At 42.7% G+C, this 20,279-nt stretch overlaps 1 protein-coding gene and 1 non-coding gene across 3 annotated transcripts; both read right to left on the bottom strand.

The window, feature by feature from the left end:
* Positions 1-437: 437 nt before the first annotated feature.
* Positions 438-19,467, bottom strand: KDELR2 (KDEL endoplasmic reticulum protein retention receptor 2). Of its 2 annotated transcripts, XM_072836950.1 has the most exons (5): positions 19,230-19,467; positions 9,674-9,774; positions 5,387-5,545; positions 4,108-4,360; positions 438-2,530 (listed from the first exon to the last, which is right to left on the bottom strand). In XM_072836950.1, exons 1-5 carry the CDS (start codon positions 19,318-19,320, stop codon positions 2,496-2,498), a joined length of 639 nt encoding a protein of 212 aa, XP_072693051.1. In that variant the 5' UTR covers positions 19,321-19,467; the 3' UTR covers positions 438-2,495. The 2 variants fall into 2 exon arrangements, with proteins under 2 accessions (XP_072693051.1, XP_072693052.1); XM_072836951.1 differs by lacking the exon at positions 4,108-4,360 and having other exon boundaries at positions 1,419-2,530; positions 19,230-19,448.
* LOC140639249 (small nucleolar RNA U13) lies at positions 3,758-3,861 on the bottom strand. Its single transcript, XR_012036041.1, has one exon. It is a non-coding gene; the product is annotated as a small nucleolar RNA U13 (small nucleolar RNA).
* Positions 19,468-20,279: the final 812 nt, after the last annotated feature.

The raw sequence follows: 20,279 nt of genomic DNA, 5'->3' as shown, positions 1-20,279 counted from the left end.
AAGTCCTGTGGTGGAAGTCTCTGCAGGTAATACGGAGATGGAGGCTCATGGAGCTAGGGTGTGAGGAGCCATGAATCCTAACACAAGGCTGACTCCACAGCTTGAACTTTTCTTACACAGGATTCCCACCAAGCATTCATGATTTCTATTGAAAAGCAATCTTTCCAGGAAGTCGTCCAAACTAGTGGCATCTTTGAAAAGGCAGGCCTGGATCTTCTCCCAAGGCCTTCTACCTGCAACCTTCTCTCTTCCCCTCAGCTATTTCTCTACCTACTCCTTTCCTGAGCAGCCTGGAAGGAAGCAGGAAATGTTATTGACACTGGTGTCAGTAAGCAGCCAACTTAAACCCACTTAATGGGCAAATTTGTTAACTTTATTTCTCCTCATGCTTTCATTAAAAAAAAAATTCACACAAATAAAACAGGTGGATAAAAATATTAATTACCTGATAATCTTTATTGAAATGAAAGGAACTCTGAAACAGTGCTTCATAAGGCGCATTATACAAGGCCTTTACCCCTACATGTGTGAGGACGCTGCCCCAGTCCTGCACTCCCACTGAGCCACCCTGTTTATCATGTCATCCTGGTTGACTACAAAATGGTGGTAACATCTTAGCCAGTTTCACTTTTACGTGGGCAGGATGACCAGAGGAGACACTGATACTTCAGATCGATGCCTTCAGTCAGGCAGCCTGCTGAGGTCCCAGATCCCTGTCATCTGCACTATGCTCTCCCATAATGATCCCAGCTTGTGTTCGATTTACATGCACAGAAACAGTGTGAGCCCACCACCCCGCCCCCAGTGTGGGCAGCAGGCTGCTCCACCTATACTGAGATTTCCCATCCTTCCTCCACACTCTCAGAATCTTCCAAGGAGGATGAAAACAGAAACTAAACCAAGACTAGAATGCTAGAAAGACAGATACACAAAAGGACAACCATGAGGTATGGGTGGGGTGGGGTGTGTGTGGAAATGAGAGATAAAGACAAGAGGTTCAACTGTGCAAGTCACACTGCCAATTTAGAAAGATGTTAAGAGACATATTAGATAAAAATAAAACCCATCTTGCTCCCTTCTTCCATAAGATATTTTAATGCAGCAAGCAAAAATACTACATCCTTCTTGTAGTAAGCACTGTTAGTATTCAACACTTTAACATTTATGGTGCATCAGAGAAAAACAAAGTCATATGCTTTTGCATAAATCAAAAAAATGTAGCAAATCAATAAAATGGCAAAATTAGGAGGAAAAATTTCAATTTTTCCTCAAAATACAGAAACTTTTAGATTGATTTGTGAACGATAAATGTTTGCGGCCCTATATAGAGCTTTTGTTGCCAATCGGAAAATGAAAAAATCATCCTGACGTAGGATGTTCCAAAAGCCTAATTCATCCCCCCCCCCAAAATAAGACAATTTATTCTACATTTAATAAAATGTTTATTTAGGATGGTAACACAAGATAAATCATGCAAGAGCTCAGTAAAAACAAAACAAAACAAAAACAAATCAAAGAGTGTAAGGAATGGCAATTGGTGCTGCCAATTAAGAAAAAAATGTAAATCATTTTACTACCCGAAAGTGATATGAAAAACCATTTGAATCTGAGCATGGACATGGTTGTAGTAATCTTTTGGAATTGTAAATTTAAGTGATAGGTGACTACCTTGTGTTCCATTCCTCAGAGGAGTAGAGCCTAGATTCAACATAATCATTAATGTCCCTCACATCCCACACCTAGATGGCAAGCAGACCAGAACCCCTGCCCACTGAGTTCTCTGACACTCTTGGGACAGTCTCAAAGGGACTCTTCTTAGCAGGAAAGGGGGGCAGGCACCTTTGGTGACTCTTAAACGAGACTCCATCTACATTCAGAATCTGAAAATTTTGGTAATGAAAACCATAAGCTTGTGTGAGTCATCCTTACCAGCCTTACATGTAGTGTGATGTCCAAGGAAGGATTTCCACATTAGGTGGGAAGAAATTTGAACAAAGATAGACCAATTTGAACATAGTGTCTCAGATTTCAAACAAATAAAACTCATCTTTTGGCAAAAATAAATATAGTGGAATGCAAGTTTGATAGATGGAAGAATATATAATCTATCAACTGTCAAGGAGTACAATTTCATTGCAGACACAAAGAATCAACAATTTCAAAGAATTAAAAAAAAAGTTTGCACTTATTCCTCACAAAATCTTCACTTTTGGAACTACTCCAATTGAAGCTACACACTGAATTTATTAATACAGCATTAAGTTTCTTTGTGTAAAAAAATCTTTGTACATAGTAATAAAAAAAGATAAGGCAAGATGCATTTAACAGAAACCTTCTGGTTCTTTTCCTCTGGGTTCTTACAGAGCCACTGATGACTATCTGCAACAAAAGAGTTAAGTTTCTGATTTTCCGTATCAAGCATCTTGTGCCTTTGCTGTGGTAAGAATTCTGTCCGAGCACCCTGAAGGACAGATGCTGGTGATGGTCTTTGGCACTTACGCGGGCAGACTGAGCTTCTTTCCCTTGAGTACTAGAATTTTAAAGAGAGGAAAAGAAAATAAAAGGTTATTGGTATTAAAAAAAGAAAAAAAGGTTATTGGTATTGACAAGCTTGTAGTTTCCTTCTTCCTGCTCCTAGAGATCTGTCACCTCAAGACACTACAGAGGAAGGTACAAGGAAATAAGTCTTTGGCACCAAAAGTCATTTGATTTTGGTGTCAAAAAACAAACTTCTGAAATATGAATATGTCATGTACACATATACTGGGATTTCTTTCATGTACCTCCATGTCCCAGCAATTGAATTTAAAAAACACAAATTCAACTGAACTTGTCACTAAGTTCATAGCAGTGTTTTATCATTACTTTCTCACCTAATCAACATACATTAAAATATAACTGTTAATATGTACAGAGAGATCTACGAAATTTTGGATGTTAAAAAAGATATAAGATATATATGCCCTTGTACCTACCAATTCCATCATTAGAAATTATACTGTATAGCAAGGGTTTTTAGCCTGAGACTGTGGTTGGGTTACAGGGTTCCTGAATCCCCTAAAACTATATTTATTTGTGTGCACATGCATAAATATGCCTTTTTTTTTTAACAAGGACCACAGTTTTCATCAAGTCTTTGTGATGTTCGCATGTCCTATATTCATATAAATATGAAAATATACACATACAAGGATACTGATTTAGCCACTGTTTTTGCTGGTTTTTTTTCAAAAATTTTTTTGAGAGAGAGAGCATGCACACAAGTGAGGGGGAGGGAGAGAGCGGGAGGGAGAGGAAGAGGAGACAGAGAGAGAGAGAGAGAGAGAAAGTCTTAAGCAGACTCCACCCTTAGCACAGAGCCTGATGCAGGGCTCAATCTCACAACCCTAAGGTCATGACCTGAGCCGAAATCAAGGGTGGAATGCCTAACCAACTGAACCACCCAGATGCCCCAAGCACTGGATTTTAATACCAGCAAATCAGTCTGAATACCCATGAGGAGGGGGGGAAGTGAATTATGGTAATACACAAAATGAAATAGTCTACGGCCACTGAAAACTATGTAGATTTCTATCAACAGACTTGAAAAAATGTGAGTGGGGAAAAAAAAAAACCCAGATTATAGAACAGCATGTACAGCTTAATCATTTACCTGTGTATATGTATAGACATATCTGGAATTACATTTACTGAAACATTACGATCATCTCTGAGTGGTAGGGTTTCAAGTGATTATTTTCAGAATTATTATTTTTTACGTCAGATGGATAATATGCCAAGGTCGTAACAAGGTTTGAGGAGGCACATTGTCACACAACTGCGTGAACACCCAATCATTATGCTCATCAACTACAAAAAGATCACGTATTCAGAGTTATAAAAGCTGATTAAATTTCTTACAATAAAAACATCCTATTATGGAAAAACAATGAAGCTACAGAAAAAAAAAGGAAAACACCCAGAATTTTATTTGACAGTCATTAAAATGTTTTCCTGAAACCAGTTTTGCTTTATGGGCTAGTGCCAGATTAGGAGCATGCTGGGCTGGAGAGCTCCTAAAAACACATGGCTGTAGGAACAAAGCAGGGAGGAGGCAGCCTGAGGTACCTTTTGTAATATACAAGTAGAAGAAGTCGCAGTATAGAATCGTTTGGACAACGCCAGCCACCACAGCAATGAGGTCAAAGAAGCCCTCGAAGTAGAAGCGCCAGATCCAGTTGACCAGATACAGAGCACGGTAGAGGCCCAGGAAAAACAGGTAGTGGGTGGTGATGGTCTCCGCCTCCCCTGTCTTGCTGATCATGAAGAGCTGAGGGAGGATAGCCACAGATTCCAGGTAGATGGAGAAGGTCCACAAAATCTGTAAGAGTAACCACAGGCTTCATTAGCACCCAGTACCCACCATGAGTTCATAGGACATATTCTTGCTTTATTGTGGAGCAGCACAAAAAGTGAGGAGTCTGGGCATCGGAGCATCAAGCATGGCAGCTCACCAATTTAATGAATTACAGAAACTTGAGCTACATTGAAGAGGCACAACACTCCACTGACAAGCTGGGTAACCCAGACACTCTTGCTTCTGTGAATTTTCGTTAGCCATCTCTCCAACATCTCCTTCCTGGTACATTTTTCCATGAATCTACACAGATGTTTCTCCTGGATAAGTTTGTCCCATTCCGAATCTAGGGTCCTGGATGAACGCTGCTCGCTGCCAGGGTGAAAGAGGCTGATAGCTCTCCCACTGCTGCTTTTCCTTACCACTTGGGTCTCCTTCACGGACTATCTCAATATTTACATCATCTCTCTTATTCTTTAGGCTTTTTTTGGTGTGGTTAAATCAAAGGGTAAGTAATGGGAATTGTAATCATGCAAACATTCTGCCCAACAATGGCACTTGATTCACACAGTAAGCCTTGCAGGTAGTTCTGGGAGTGTTCTGAATCCACGACCAGCAGCTTCCCCAAGATGCTAAGGGAAGGGTTAGGCATCCAGGAGCAGGCTGCTGCTCTGTGGAGTACAGGGCACCATGCAAACCACTCTTCTAAATACCAGCAGTGTAGCAACACTGCTTAGGGGATTTGCACGCAGCATCAACATGCAACTCCCCTACATGAAAAGGAAACAAAGCTAGGTGCTCTTGAAGCACCTGCACAGGCAAGGCACTATGTTTGCTACCACAGAAGCCTGGTTCATTCTCTAGAGGAGAATCCAGCAATAATCTGTCAGCAGATGCCCAAATACCTGGAAGCTTAACTCCTGTCTGTGATTTATTTAGACCTAATAGGGTATATGCTGCACCAGAAGCTTGTCAAATCGAAAAAACAAATCAGAACCACCCACATTATCTGCAAACACGTCTATTTCCCTAAATAATCTCTTCACTAACCTCCAGAGGAGAGAAATCATGATTGACTAGAAAGGAGAGGCCTCCCACAGGGACCACCAGAAACTCCACTCGGAAGGTATCATGATTTCCATCGTAGGTTGCCTTAAATTTCATGTAGATCAGGTACACCGTGGCATAGGAGCAGGCAATGTAGATGAGCTAAAGACAGAAGAAAAGCACCAGGTCATCCATATTTTACAACAGTTCCAACTCCCTTGGCTTTCTACATCATCCATATGCTCAGAAAGGCATGATTTTTTTTCTTAGCTTTTTTTGTTTTGAAACTTAAATACAATAAAGTTTGCTTCTGGGGAATAGAGAGTTCTATAAGTCATATAACCACCATCACAACTGAGACACAGAATAGTCTTATCAAGTGACACCTAAACACCTCCCTCAGACCTGCCCCTCTGTAGTCAAGCCCTCTCCCCAGGCCCAACCTCTAGTGGAAACCGATCTATTCTTCTTCCTCTTTTTGTTTTTGTTTTTTTAATTTTTATTTATTTATGATAGTCACAGAGAGAGAGAGAGGCACAGAGACACAGGCAGAGGGAGAAGCAGGCTCCATGCACCGGGAGCCCGACGTGGGATTCGATCCCGGGTCTCCAGGATCGCGCCCTGGGCCAAAGGCAGGCGCCAAACCGCTGCGCCACCCAGGGATCCCTTCTTCCTCTTTTTGATAACTGATCTATTCTTGGTCCCTGCAGTTTTTGCCTTTTCCAGAATGCCAAATAATGAGATTGTATCTTATGTCCCCCTAAGACTGGCTTCTTTCAAGCAGCGTAATGCTCCCCCCCCTTTTTTAAAGATTTTATTTATTTGAGAGAGAAAAGCCAAGCAAGAGCAAAATCAGAGTGGAGAGGCAGAAGCAGACTCCCCGCTGAGCAAGCAGCCCAACGTGGGGCTCAATCCCAGGACCCCAGAACCATGACGTGAGCCGTAGGCACTTAACTGACTGAGCCCCCCAGAAGCCCTTAAAAGCAACATAATGGATTCTCAATCCAACCACGTTGTTGTGTGTATTAACAAGCAGTTCCTTTTTACTGCTGAACAGTTTACTGTTTGGGTATACCACAGTTTGCTCATCCACACACTAGCTTAAGGACAGGTGGGTTGTTTCTAGCTTGGGGGATGGCAGATAAAGCTGCTATGAGCATTTATGTACAGACATTCATGTGAACCTAAGTTTTCATTTCTCTTGGGTAAATACCTAGGAATGGGATTGCTGGATCATATGTTAAATAATGTATTATGTATTATTAATTATTATATATTATTAACCTCAGTTTAAACTATTAGCAGCAGCTTAAGAAAAAAAAAAAAAGAACACATAGTTCAATGCAGTTCAACCAGTGCACCTCCCTCCAGCACGATGCTATTTCTTAGCTAGTGCTTTCCTTTTTTTTTTTCCTTAGGACTTTATTTATTTGAGAAAGAACATGAGCAGAAGGGAAAAGGAGAACTAGGCTCCCTGTTGAGAAGGGAGCCCAACATGGGGCTCAATCCCAGGACCCCAGGATCATGCCTCGAGCTGAAGGCAGATGCTTAACCCACTGAGCCACCCAGGCACCCCTCCTTTTTTAAAGATTTATTTAGTTGTAAGAGAGAGGGAGAAAGAGAGTGAGGGGAGGGGCAGAGGGAGAGAATCTTGAAAAGACTCTCCATCGAGCAGGGAGCCCAACTCAGGGCTCGATTCCACGACCCATGAGATCAGGACCTGAGCCAAAACCAGGAGTTGGAGGCTTAAATGACTGAGCCACCCAGGTGCCCCCAGCTAGGGCTTTTCTAAATAGAAGATACAACATAGCTCACATTTAACTCTACAATGATCACTTTTACTTATAGTGTGTTACTTTAACACAGAACATTCAGATCATTTCTATGAAATTTTGTCTGGTAGCATATGACAGCAAACCAAAAATAAGGGATAACTTGTGAAACACTGACGCCTACGAGGGAGCTCACATAGCAGTACAGTCGTTTAAAGGCTTACAATCAAGTCATGTCCTTTCATATTCAAAAGGTCAAACACCAAAGGAAAAGTCTGTTATTCTGAAATTATAGCAATTTTCAGAATGCAGAATTTTACACACAAGAATCAAAGGGCAGCTTTAGCCTCTGAATGGAAAGAAATGGGATATCAGTTGGGCTACCCGATACCACTCCTTAGGAAAACCACCTCGTGAAACTTAATTAGGAAAACATTTGGGCAAATAACTTATTAGGAAAATGAGAGCAATCATCAAGCCCTCATATGTCTAAAGACAAAATAACTAAACTATCCCTGGTACCTCATCATGAAGTTATATTTGCAAATACATAGTTGACAAGGTACTAAAATTGTTGGTTATACCCATATACCAACTACTAAAAAAAAAAAAAATTAATATATGGTTAGAGTTCTCTCCATATAGATATGTATACATATATATAAATAACATACAATCTACAGGTATCAACACAACATATATACATTTATACACAAAGTCTCCTCCAGCAGAACATCCAGCCAAGGCACATGTTTGTGGGGGTCCTTCCCCAGCGCCCGGACTACAGCCAGCCAAGATTGGTTCATAAAGGTCTTATGGCCACTGGGGTAAGCAGCTGCTTCTCTCCTCTCACCAGTGCTGTGCATTTAAAGTCAAAGCAATGAGTAGGGACACCTGGGTGGCTCAGTGGTTTGGCGTCTGTCTTCGGCTCAGGGTGTGATCCTGGGGACCCGGGGATCGAGTCCCATATCAGGCTCCGTACATGGAGCCTGCTTCTCCCCCTGCCTGGGTCTCTGCCTCTCTCCCTTTGGCTCTCATGAATTAAAAAAAAAAAAAAAAAAAAAAAGGCAATGAGCACATAAAACTTGGCTGTCACTCCTCTGATTTTCAGGATGTGCTTGGAAATTAGAACCAAGCAAGAAGGATTCCTCTGAAAGCTAGGTATCCCAAGGAAAACGGAGGAGGATTTCTGCTTACACACTAGTAATATCTGCAGTTTTGACTTGCCTGGACAATAAGCAGGGACCTACCGGTTTTAAGTAAGCTAATTATTTCCTGATTACTAGGCCCTGGTCACTTAGTAATGAAGAATGAAATGATTACAGGCAACTCAAATTAGTTTTTTAGTAAAGACCACAGACCCAAATATGGTTTTGTCTACTTTGATCCGTGTTTATGAAAAACGCTTTTTAAATACCACACCAAATAGGCTTCAGCTTAAACTTGACTTTATCAGGTGTGCCAATAATCAAGTGCCTACAACACTGTCCCCCCCCACATACACAGGTGCTCAGTAAACTATGTAGAACGAATGAATGAAAGAAATGAGACTTCTACTGCACACCCTGAGAGCCCCATACTTCTTTTTCTTTCCCCCCATACTTCTTAGCACTCATCACAAACTGCTATCACTCACTAAGTATCGATTGGGATGATTGGTCTACTCTCCCCAACCAGAAACTTAATAAGACTTCTGCTCGTTTTCTGCCTTATCTTCAATCCTAGGGAAGTACCCACCACTGCGGGTGCTCAATAAATGTAAGTTCAATGACTCTGGGAAACTGAGGCCTCAGCAAGTAGAGAGCATGCACCCCCAGTAGTCCACAAGATGTGAGATGGTACACAAACATCTTGCATTTTAATAATTACAAGTTTGTTTTAATGTGGATTTAGAAAAATAGAAGGACACCAAAGCCATGGATACTAATGCTTAAGAAAGTTAAAATGTTTTATAAACACATTGAGAAAATTATGGTACAGATGTTATTTAGGCATAGCAAAAGTACTAAAGATGGCACACAAAAAAGTTCCAGAAACATGGATTTAGCATGAAAAAAAAAGAAAAGAAGTCGAAGTCTATACATAATCTCTCCCACAAGAGCAAAACGAGGTATTGCAGCGAGGAGCCTAGCTAAGCTTCCAGTCCTTGTTCTGAACCAACCTGCTGGATTTCCCAGTGAGTCTGTAATTTCCCTGCTTGAAACATAATAGTTATCTCTCTTTCTTACAGGGTTATCAAGAGCTTTAGAGGTTTATCATACTCAAGGAATGTAAGATTAAAAAATCTCTAACTGCAAAGCACTTCAATTAAACAGATACTCTGAAACAGAAAATGTGCTTAATGATAACACTATCCCCACTTCTTTGTACAAGGTGGTCTAAAAGTGCTTAGGTCTAGAACAGCATGTTTAGACATTATTCTAGAAAATGTTTAACTGTACAACTGACATCAACTTAATAGTTTCCATAGGCCTGTGAATTATGTATAAAATGCATTCCATTGGATGCCATACCATACCTTCATAGATGTATTATATAATGAAATAAATGAAGTAAAAAGATCCAGGTAACGAGTTGTGAAGACCAGTGCAAAGAGAAGCTGGCTTTTTCCAGAAATACCTAAAGAAACAAAAGGAAAGTATTAGAAAAGCCTCTCTTAGAGGAGCTGAGTGCTTCCTGCAGAGAACACTGCAGGAAGTGGAGACAGGACAAGTGGGCTCCAGGGTCAAAGGCTGATGTCTGGGGTGACTCCAAAATGACAGCAGCTCTAGTTTTCTTTTCACTTAGCATTCCTGAACATGCTTCTTTGGAGAGGGTCTAACAGCTCTGCAGTCTTATCATGCTGGGTGACTATGGGAAAGTGCCTTAATTATGCCAGTGCCAATCAATATACCAGGATGTGTACTGTTCGAATGAACATTATATTTTTCTTTTTTAAAAAAGATTTTATTTATTTTTGAGAGAGCGCGTGCATACACTAGTGGGGGAGGAGCAGAGGGAGAAGGACCATGCAGGCTCTACCCTGAGCACAGGGCTCAATCACAACTCCAAGATCAGGAACTGAGCCAAAATTAAGAGTTGGACACTGACTGAGCCACCCAGGGGCCCCTGAACATTGTATTTTTCAAATATATACTTTAGACAAAAATAATTTCACCAATTCTGCTGGTATTTAGTGTTATAACTTGTCTGCTACCTTTAGCATCCTTCTTTCCACTTTAAAACAATATATCTCATGAAGACAAATCCTTCATCGTGTTGGGGTCTAACCTGATTAAGGAGATGAGGAACTCAGTGAGGAACACTGCACTGCTTCAGGTAAGAGTGAGCGGTAACCCTGTGGAGTGGTGGTACGGCCTCCCAAGGTGACTGATTTTGTGAGGGCAGCATGTTAAGATTTTTAAAAATTCCATCTCTTAGATTCATCACACAGCCATAAAAATGTTGCTATGGATGCTATGGCAACAAAAGGGTGGGAATCTACTACTATAGTCAGTCCTCAAAAGAAAATAGTCTTAAAAAAAAATAATTTTTTTTTTTTAATCTGCTTCTACTTACTGCCAACCACCAGTCTACCTCCAGAGCGTCATTTAAGGATGTGGAGACTCCATTGGGGGTTGGGGGTAGGTATTGAAGGTCACATAGTATGTACACTCAGCTTTTTTGACATCTATATTTGGCCAAATATTTATGTGACAAAGGATGTGAACTATGGGTTTCAGAAGATTGAGTGAATTCATTAAGGAAACTGAATCTTACTACACATCAGAACCCACCCACCTTCCTCTATGTTGCAAACTTCACACCATTAAATATTTAAGCAAGCATGTATTTAGCAGAAATGTCACTGCACCATATTACTGGCAACACTCATACATAACATGAAAATCATTTTTAATTTTATTATTATTTTTTTTAATTTTACTCATTTATCCATGAGAGAGAGAGAGAGAGAGAGAGAGAGAGGCAGAGACACAGAGGGAGAAGCAGGTCCCATGCAGGAAGCCTGACGCGGGACTCAATCCAGGGACCCCAGGATCACGCCGCAGGCCGAAGGCAGGCTCCAAACTGCTGAGCCACCCAGGAATCCCCGAAAATCACATTATTTTTAAATGATATCTTATAAAACAATTCTGCAGCTTGTAAAAGCCTGGACAAGAATGTTACTTTCTCCGTATGAATAACTACAGTTCTAGTCTATTCACAAAACCACCAAAACAGAATCTGAAGAAAAAGTTGACTCTCTTCTGGATCTATCAATAGCAACCAATTTTAAGGGTCAAAGGTGGAGATACAGACAGTCTGCTCCTTCCAGTCTTCCCCAGTAACAGGGAGTTATTTTTCTTATCAGAGAGATCAATGTTCTAAAGAAAAATAATGAGGCTGCCATTCACATAGAGACACGGGAGAGAAAGAGAAAGACAAGATGAAGAGGAAAAGGATAGGGAGCATGCAGTTCACATCTGATACTTGTTGAAGCTTTGAGAGAGAAATTCCCAGATCCTTTACCATCTGGTTCTTTCCAATATTTTAAACAAAAAATTACAGGGTACATGCAGGCAAATTTGTTATAAGGGGTTTATTCTAATGGAACTTTGGGAGTCAGATTTGTAATTTTTCATTTTCAGCATTCCCAAATTAAAAACCCAGGACTATCATATTGCTTTTACCACTCCCTTTGGGACCCAAATCACATATCACTTCACTCTGGGAAATCGTCTTTGAAGACACCCTCCCTTGGTGATGTTTATTCATTCAGCAAGTATATAATGGGAATTACTCCCCACCAGCTGCTGCCCTAGCTCCTATTATGGTCTTATAAAATACACTGCGATTATCTGATTGCCTGTCTTCCTTCTTCTCCAACAGACATTGAGATCTCCAAAGGCTGGGGTCATGTCTTACCCATTTTGTATTCTCAGTGCTCAGCACTAGGCCTGACACACAGCAGGGCTAAGAAAATATCTGCCAAATGAATGAACAAATGGTCCAAAAAAAAAAAAAAAAAAAAAGATAGAATTCATTTTATTTTCATGTCATGGGGTAAATTCTCATTTTGTGGTATTTTGGGATAACATTTCCAAAGAGTTTCTAAGTCATACTGTGCCTCTATGACTGTAAATAGGCAATGTTCTTTGGGTTCTGCCCTAATTTACTGCTAACCAGAGGGTAGAAGAGCCCTCTGAGCAGGAGAGGGAAAGAGAGACAGGCAGCATGTGGCCTGCAGCTTGTCTTGTGGTACAGAATCCATGTAAAGAACATGCTGGAAATATAAGTTTGCTTATTCAGTTCTACCCTATTCTTCCTGGTCTAGGATCCTGATTACCAAGCAGCAGCTTTTTCCCTTAAGAGAGAAAAATTTTCTTGTCTTCACAAGATGGCAGGGACCCCAGAGCAGGCAGAGGCAGGAATCTCCTTAAAGGGGGAGAACCTCTTGCAAAGCCTGAGGGGTCCCACAGTCACTTTCTCCCTGTTTTGAGATCAAAGCATGTAAAGGCTAGCAGGTAACAAGCTCTCAAGAATACTCATCCTGAATGTTTCTAAAAGAGCCATCCCAATACCAAATGCACCAAATATCTGTATTAAGGAGTATAACATGTTAAATAGAAATCAGTCATTAAAAAAAAAAAAAAAAAAAGAAATCAGTCATTAAACCTAACACCATTCCTATCTTTCCCCATTGGGCCAAGTTAGGGTTTTTTTTTTGTTTTTTGTTCTGTTTTTTTTTTTTTTTTTTTTTTTTTTTTTAATTCATGAGAGACACAGAGAGAGAGAGGGGCAGAGACACAGGCAGAGGGAGAAGCAGGCTCCAAAGGAACCTGATGTGGGACTCGATTCCGGGACTCCAGGATCATGCCCTGGGCCAAAGGCGGCGCTAAACCACTGAGGCACCCAGGGATCCCCCAAGTTAGGTTTAATAAAATCCTACAACTATACACTACAGTATATATTACTTTAAATTACACTGCAGGTTAAAGTTGGATTTCTTATATTCCCAGTGGTATATAGAAAAGAACCCTTGATCAAACAGAAAAGCTTTCCATTAATTATTTTTGTTCTGGTAACAGGTGAGCTGTAAGCCCCCCCTCCCCCCCAGGTTAGACCACCAGAACATTCTGCACTGTCAATAAGGCAGCATTCAACAAGGGCCCCAGGAACCATGCTCCAAGCCATTGTCTTATGGATATTCTCCTAAAGTCCATTAACTTTCCCTGGAACCAGCAGCCTAATAGGAACTAACTCGTAACACAACTTTTGTTACTTAGGGAAAAAGAAGCTCCAGAGGTAGACAAACTGGGTTTAAGCTCAGCCCAGGAACAGAGTTAAGCCTGGGCCCATTACATACATTGCCCTCTCTCCCGACTGCCAAACCTCACTTTCTGCATCTGTCAAATGGGGACAAATTATGACAACTTTATGGGACCATTAGAGAAAAAGTGCTTTATACTATACCTGCCACACTACAAATGCTTGATAAATGACAGCTCTTATTATGTACTGATTTGCTATTTCTTCTTGCTTTCAAAGAAATCCATGCTATTTAATTAAAAATTCTAACTGGGCTAAAATATATGGAATAAAAACAAAATGACTTTTTTTTTTTTTTGTCCAAAATGACTTTTTAACAACCCTCCCACCCCTGTTTTAAATGCAACTTTCCTGGGACACCTGGGTAGCTTAGTGTTTGAGTGTCTGCGTTTGGCTAGGGTTGTGGTCCCTGGGTCATGAGACTGAGTGTCACACTGGGCTCCCTGCAGGAAGCCTCTTCTTTCTCTGCCTATGTTTCTGCCTCTCTCTGTGCCTTTCATGAATAAATAAAATCTTTAAAATAAATAAATAAGTGCAACTTTCCAGGCTTTTAAAAAACTCCTTTCTGTATATATGCTTGTATATGTACCTGCATATATTTGCTCTGAAAATGGAGCCATATAATCTTTTGCTTTACCTTTTTTTTTTTGGTAAAGATTTTACATATTTGAGAGAGAGCACAGGAAGCAGCAGAGGGAGAGGGAGAAGCAGGTTCCCCACTGAGCAGGAAGCTCAATCCCAGAACCCTGGGATCATGACCTGAGCTGAAGGCAGACACTTAACTAGCTGAGCCACCTAGGAGCCCCTTCAATTTGCTTTTTTAAACTCAACCTCTCAGATATCTTCTCCTGTTAATACTTCTAGCTCTTTCTTGTTAAAGGTTGCATAGTGTTCTATAGTATAACCATATCACATTTGAGCAACCACTCTATTAACAGATATTTGGGTTGTTTACAACTTTTGTTTTTATGAATACTACAAACATCTTTTTACCTATAAACAGTGTTTTGTACTTATTTAGGTACAAGAATATCTTTATACCCATAGACAGTTTATTCACATATGTGGCGGTTTCTGTGGTTTTGATGCCCTTTGCTAGGATATCCTTTGCTAGGATAAAACATATGAACATCAAATTGCTAAACAGTCAGATTTCCCCTAGAAAGGCTGTGCCAATTTTCATACTAACACTAAAGGAGAATGCCCTTTCACATCCTTGCCTATGTTAGATGTTATAAACCTCTTTTTTCACCCAGTAAGGAAATAATGGTATGCATTGCCATTTTATTATCCCAGTTCCTAACTATTAGTAAGGCTGGGCATGCTTTCATGCTTAATGAGCCTTCTGTTACTCTTCTGTGAACTGCCAACTTTGCGCATTTTTCTACCCTTTTTTTATTTATAGGAGTATTTAATTATGCATATTAACTTTTTGTCACTTAGATATATTACAGATTATTTCTCTCAGGTTATTGTCTTTTAACTTTGATGATATTCTAAATCAGTGACTTCATTTCGGGAGATGAATCATCTTGCTTCCTTACCAGCCTACCTGGTCCTATGCAGGACCATGGTTATGAAGATACATTAGGTCAGGTCATCTTCTGTGTCAATCAACAAAGTTTCAGACTTTTCTTACAGAGGTCTTATATACACCTTGCTGGGAAGTCAAGGGAGCCTTCCCTGGGATCCTCCAAGCCACTTCACATCCACAAGATTTACTGCCTACATGGTTTAATATTTAATACCTTTTATTTTTTTAAATTTTTTATGTATTTCTTATCATTTCAAATAAATTGCCAACTTTCTTGAAACAGAGACTTTGATAGGTACAAGGTGCTGCTCTTGTGTCCTCAGGGCCTTGCACACAATGCATGGTCAGTAGATGTTTGAGAGCAACAATTAGTCAACAGACTGGCAGTCAAAAGAATAGAGGTGACAGCTGCTACTAAGAGGAAGCTGTGATACAGAAGCTTCTTGAATTCTCAATGATCATAATAAAAGATGAGATTCTATACTTCAAAATTATAAGTTGTCCAATTATGAGGAATGCAGGGGACACTATATGTTCCTGTCTTGTTTGGAAGGACAAAAAGTCAACACAACCCACATAACAACAGCTAACAACAATCAAAGCAATAGATGGGGGAGGAGGAGAGACTAGGAGATGGTGGCTGGGAGTCATGGATCTCAAAAGGACTCCACTAGTAATTTAAGCACAATAGATACAGCACTATTAATAACTATCAGCCAGCCTACAGAAAAAATGTTGCTGGGAAGTTCTTCATCTACAAACCAAGGCTTTTCTCCCAAGGCTATCCAGGTCAGTGTTTAGAACAAGGATAAAGTGCATATCTTGAGCATACTGTGGATCCAGCTGCAGTGACAGTTTAGGGATATGAGAAAGTCACACTTCATGTGGGCGCACCACTTTGTAGCGACAGTGGCAGAGAAAGACACAGACAGCTACACCAAGATCAGCTCTTCTGCCCTCACTTCAAAACAGGCCCCTTAAGGTAGCCATTCTCAAATTAGATGGTCAGGAAAACAGAATCTCCAGCTTCCTCACTAATCTGTCACATCCCTTACCCTAAGGGAACAAAGTCCCCTGGTTCTAGCTGCAGGCAAGTTTAAAACAGGTGCCAAAATCCTAAAATGATTCCCAATACCAGTATTGTCAGAGTGAGAAACACAACCTGAATGTACAAGTCTCTTATTCCAGTTATTTGAGAAACTCATATCAAATTCTTACTCTTTCAAAGGCCTCTAAACAACTTTCATAATTTAGAATGGAAAAACAAAGCAGCCAATCAAATTTAGCACTTAAGTCTGAATAAATGATCTCAGTGGTTTTGATTTTTAAAAGACCAGGAAATCTCATGTTTAAGAACTAAAATGATCCTAACTCTAATAAAGATACTAGAGTTCAATAATGCCCTATAAGTACAGGTTAACTGTAGGAACACCAGACAAATACACATGAACTTAACTACTTATCTTCCTTATTATTTTGGCTGAAGTATTTTCTATTTTCCTAAATCTCCCATATGCAGATAGTGAATATTAAGCAAACTAAACAGCAAACTGTCTCACTTTCTCCATATGACTCAAGGGTTCCCTTAAGAATTCTATACCTGGGGCAGCCCCGGTGGCGCAGCGGTTTAGCAGGGCCTACAGCCTGGGGTGTGATCCTGGAGACTCAGGATCGAGTCCCATGTCAGGTTCCCTGCATGGAGCCTGCTTCTCCCTCTGCCTCTGTCTCTGCCTCTTTCTCTCCTTCTCTCTGTGTCTCTATGAATAAATAAACAAAATCTTAAAAAAAAAAAAAAAGAATTCTATACCTGGTGCACTGGCTTCTCCCCCGTATCTTAGATATGTGTTTATTTATTTTTAAAGATTTTATTTATTTATTTATGAGAGACACACACAGAGAGAGGCAGAGACATGGGCAGAAGGAGAAGCAGGTTCCCTGCAGGGAGACCCATGTGGGACTCAATCCAGGTACTCCAGGATCACGCCCTGGGCCAAAGGCAGGCGCTAAACTGCTGAGCCACCCAGGCATCCCTAGATACGTGTTTAAAAGACAGTATGCTTCAACACTTAAGGACTTGACAGAAACAGGCTTCTGAGAAACACATGAGGGAAGATGAAGAGACTCATACAAAAATTTCGCAGCAAAAACCAAGATTAAAAGTAACACTTTCTGAGTGAGGTATGGGTAAACATGGGTAGTCAAAAGGTATACACTTCCAGTTTTAAAATCAATAAGTCCTGGGGATGCAATGTACAGCACGATGACTACAGTCAATAACACTATACTGCATATTTGAAAGTTAATAAGAGAGTAGATCTTAAAAGTTCTCATCACCAGAAAAAAAAAATGGTTAACTATGTGCAGTGATGGATGTTAACTAAACTTATTGTGGTGGTCATTTCACAATATATACACATATCAAATCACATTACACACCTAAAACTAATACAAGGTTATATGTCAATTATATCTTAATAAAATGGGGTATGTGGGGGGGGGGGGGAGACAGGACACGACACTATCACACCTTGCCTGAGTGCAACAAAAAAGATGACCTAAACTACCGATCTGGCATCAAAGTTTAAACTAAAAGTACTTAGGCCAAAATAGATACTGATTCAAAATCCTTAACTGTGAGTTAGCTTCCTTGTTTCAATCCTGGCTCTACCACTAATTTCCTCACCTCCCTTAAAACTCAGTTCCCTGATCCATGGAATGGGGAGGATAGCACCTGGCTCTTAAGACCAGTTTAAAGACTAAGTGGAATAAGCAATACAAACCATTTACTGCACTACCTAGTACACAGTAAGTGTACTTAGTAAATGTCAGCTATCACAATTGCTGCAATCACCTTGCTATAATTGGAAATCTTACAACTGAATCTCTCAGAAAATGTACAAAAATGAGAGATCACCTCCAAGCCACACAACACTGGTTTCAGTACATGGACTTTGTAACATCCATTTTGATTGCTCAAAGGTCTCTTTTGTTTTTGCGTACTTCCTCCATCTCAGGTATATTCTGGGGAGACAGGGGAGTCCTGAAGACAACAACAGTCAGTGATGTGCAGTGTTACTCTAGATGTGGAAATCTTTAGAAACTGATCAGGGAAATGGGATCTCTGCCACCAGGTCCATCTTTTACTGCCTCTGAGAAAATTAAGCTCTTGAATTCAAAAGTTATTTCACTGACGCCATGGCATCAAAAAGACGTTTAAAGACACTGCATTTTAAGAAATCATCTAAAAAGTCGCCACTCTGAAGCTTTTAGGGGTAATGAAATGTTAAAACTTCACTGCTATTATCTGGGGAAGATCTGTCCCACTGCCTTCCAGCAATGCATGCATGAAATGTGTACTCCAGAGGAGGGAGTCGCCAACTCACTGGTGACGTGGAGTGAGGAATTACAGGAGACCGCATCAGACCTCGGCGGTACCCCGGCGCCGCAGGTTGAAGAGAACCCGTTATTAGACGGAGGCACCCGAGTTCCACAAACTAGTTCGTTTCTCAAAGCAGCACTGATGGTCCCCCCAAAATTTTACTTAGGTACCTCCTCACACCCCCTCCCACGGCGGGCGTGCCCCTGGGCCCCAGCGCTGGGGTGAAGCCCACACCACTCTAATCAGGCCTGGCCCGACACCCTAACCTAGAGGCCAGTGCTCGAAGGGGCTGGGTGGGGAGCGGGGTGACCTCCCCGCGCCCGCTCCACCTCCCGGGCCGGCCTGGCTGCCACGTCAGGCCAAGCGGGCCGCGGGCCTGCCCATCCTCCTCCCTCCCGTCCCATTGATTCGCGGGCTCCCAGCACCTCCGGACCCGCCGCCCAGGCGCCCAGGCGGGCGGAGCAGCGCCCATCAGAGCCGAAGGCCGGGGGCGAGCCTGCCGGACTCCCCCGGCCCCCGCCCCATCCAAACTTTTCAGACAGAATGAGGCCCGCGCATTCCGGCTGGCGCCCTCTCCCCCGCCCCGCCCCGACCGCTCAAGTTCAGGGGCCGACCCAGCGCCGAGCTGGGCCCAGCGCCGCGACACCCCGCCCGGCCTGGGCGCCCACCCCGGAGCGGCCGCAGGGTTCCCCCCACACACACACCCACGCCGGGCTGGCAGCTCGCCGGGCTGGCCGCGGGGGTGTGTCGGGCGCCGCAGGCCCGCGGGCAGAGGGGCGGCCGAGGTCGGCGGCTCCTCGGGGCGACCCGGCCTGGCGCCCGAGCCTCTCCGGGACCTGGCCCGCCGCTCACCCGCGCAGGAGCGCGTCTTCCAGATCTTCAGCAGCAGGATGACGATGGCCGCCAGGTGGGACAAGTCCCCCGTCAGCCGGAAGATGTTCATGGCGGCGGCGGTCGGCGCGGCGGCCCGGGGCTCTGCGGCTCAGGCGGCGGCGGCGGCGGCGACGGCCCCTGAAAGGAAGCGGCGAAGATGGCGAGAGCCGGCGCGACGTGGCCAGGGACGTGGCCGAACTGCCGGCGCGCGCGGGGGAGTCTGGGAGAGCGGGACGCCGCCTGGCCCCGCCCCAGCCCCGCCCCTTAAAGGGGACGCGCCCAGCGCAGGCGCGGTCCGAAGCGCCCGCTTAGGGGGGCGGGGGGGGGGCTCCCTTCCCAGGATCCCGACCCCTGGCCAACTTCACCCTACTGGTTTCCGTCTTCCCCTCGGGTTCCAGCGATTTCCTTTAATTTTTGAAATGATACTTCCTTGTGAGGGATTTTTCCCTACCTTCCTACTGTTCTTAAGAGCTCTTGCAAGCTTGCTGGATGAAAAAGTGAAGGGGAAAATAAAACATTAATGAGCGATGGGTTCGCTTCAGACATGAGGTCGTTATTGGGGGTGAACGGAAGCATGCCGCTTCGGCCGGGCAGTTGCAGTTTTTACCATTCTGGGGACTCTCTTTGAGAAAGAGAGTGCAGAATTAGGAGAAAAAGTGAACATTTCGGGGATCCCTGGGTGGCTCAGCGGTTGGGCACCTGCCTTCAGCCCAGGGTGTGGTCCTGGGGTCCCAGGATCAAGTCCCACATTGGGCTCCCTGCATGGAGCCTGCTTCCCCCTCTGCCTGTGTCTCTGCCTCTCTCTCTCTCTCTCTCTCTCTCTATGTCTATAATGAATAAATAAATAAAACCTTAAAAAAAAGAAACGTCTGGATCATAGATCCTAATTTTAATTTTAAGAAATCAGTGTTTTGGGGATGCCTGGGTGGCTCAACAGGTTAGCACCTGCCTTCAGCCCAGGGCGTGGTCCTGGGGTCCCAGGATCAAGTCCCACATTGGGCTCCCTGCATGGAGCCTGCTTCCCCTTCT

Source organism: Canis lupus, chromosome 8, assembly GCF_048164855.1.
Source record: "Canis lupus baileyi chromosome 8, mCanLup2.hap1, whole genome shotgun sequence".
Taxonomy (NCBI): Eukaryota; Metazoa; Chordata; class Mammalia; order Carnivora; family Canidae; genus Canis; species Canis lupus.
Note: the sequence above shows the minus strand (reverse complement) of the source record. Positions and strands in the feature narration are given on the sequence as shown.

What these genes read in the sequence shown, in the direction of transcription:
- KDELR2 (XM_072836950.1), bottom strand. Translation starts at nt 19,320, where the DNA reads ATGAACATCTTCCGGCTGACGGGGGACTTGTCCCACCTGGCGGCCATC. An exon ending in GAAGACGCGCTCCTGCGCGG is followed by an intron (nt 9,775 to 19,229) that starts GTGAGCGGCGGG and finishes TTGTTTCTTTAG; the next exon opens with GTATTTCTGGAAAAAGCCAG. An exon ending in TATATAATACATCTATGAAG is followed by an intron (nt 5,546 to 9,673) that starts GTATGGTATGGC and finishes TTCTGTCTTTAG; the next exon opens with CTCATCTACATTGCCTGCTC.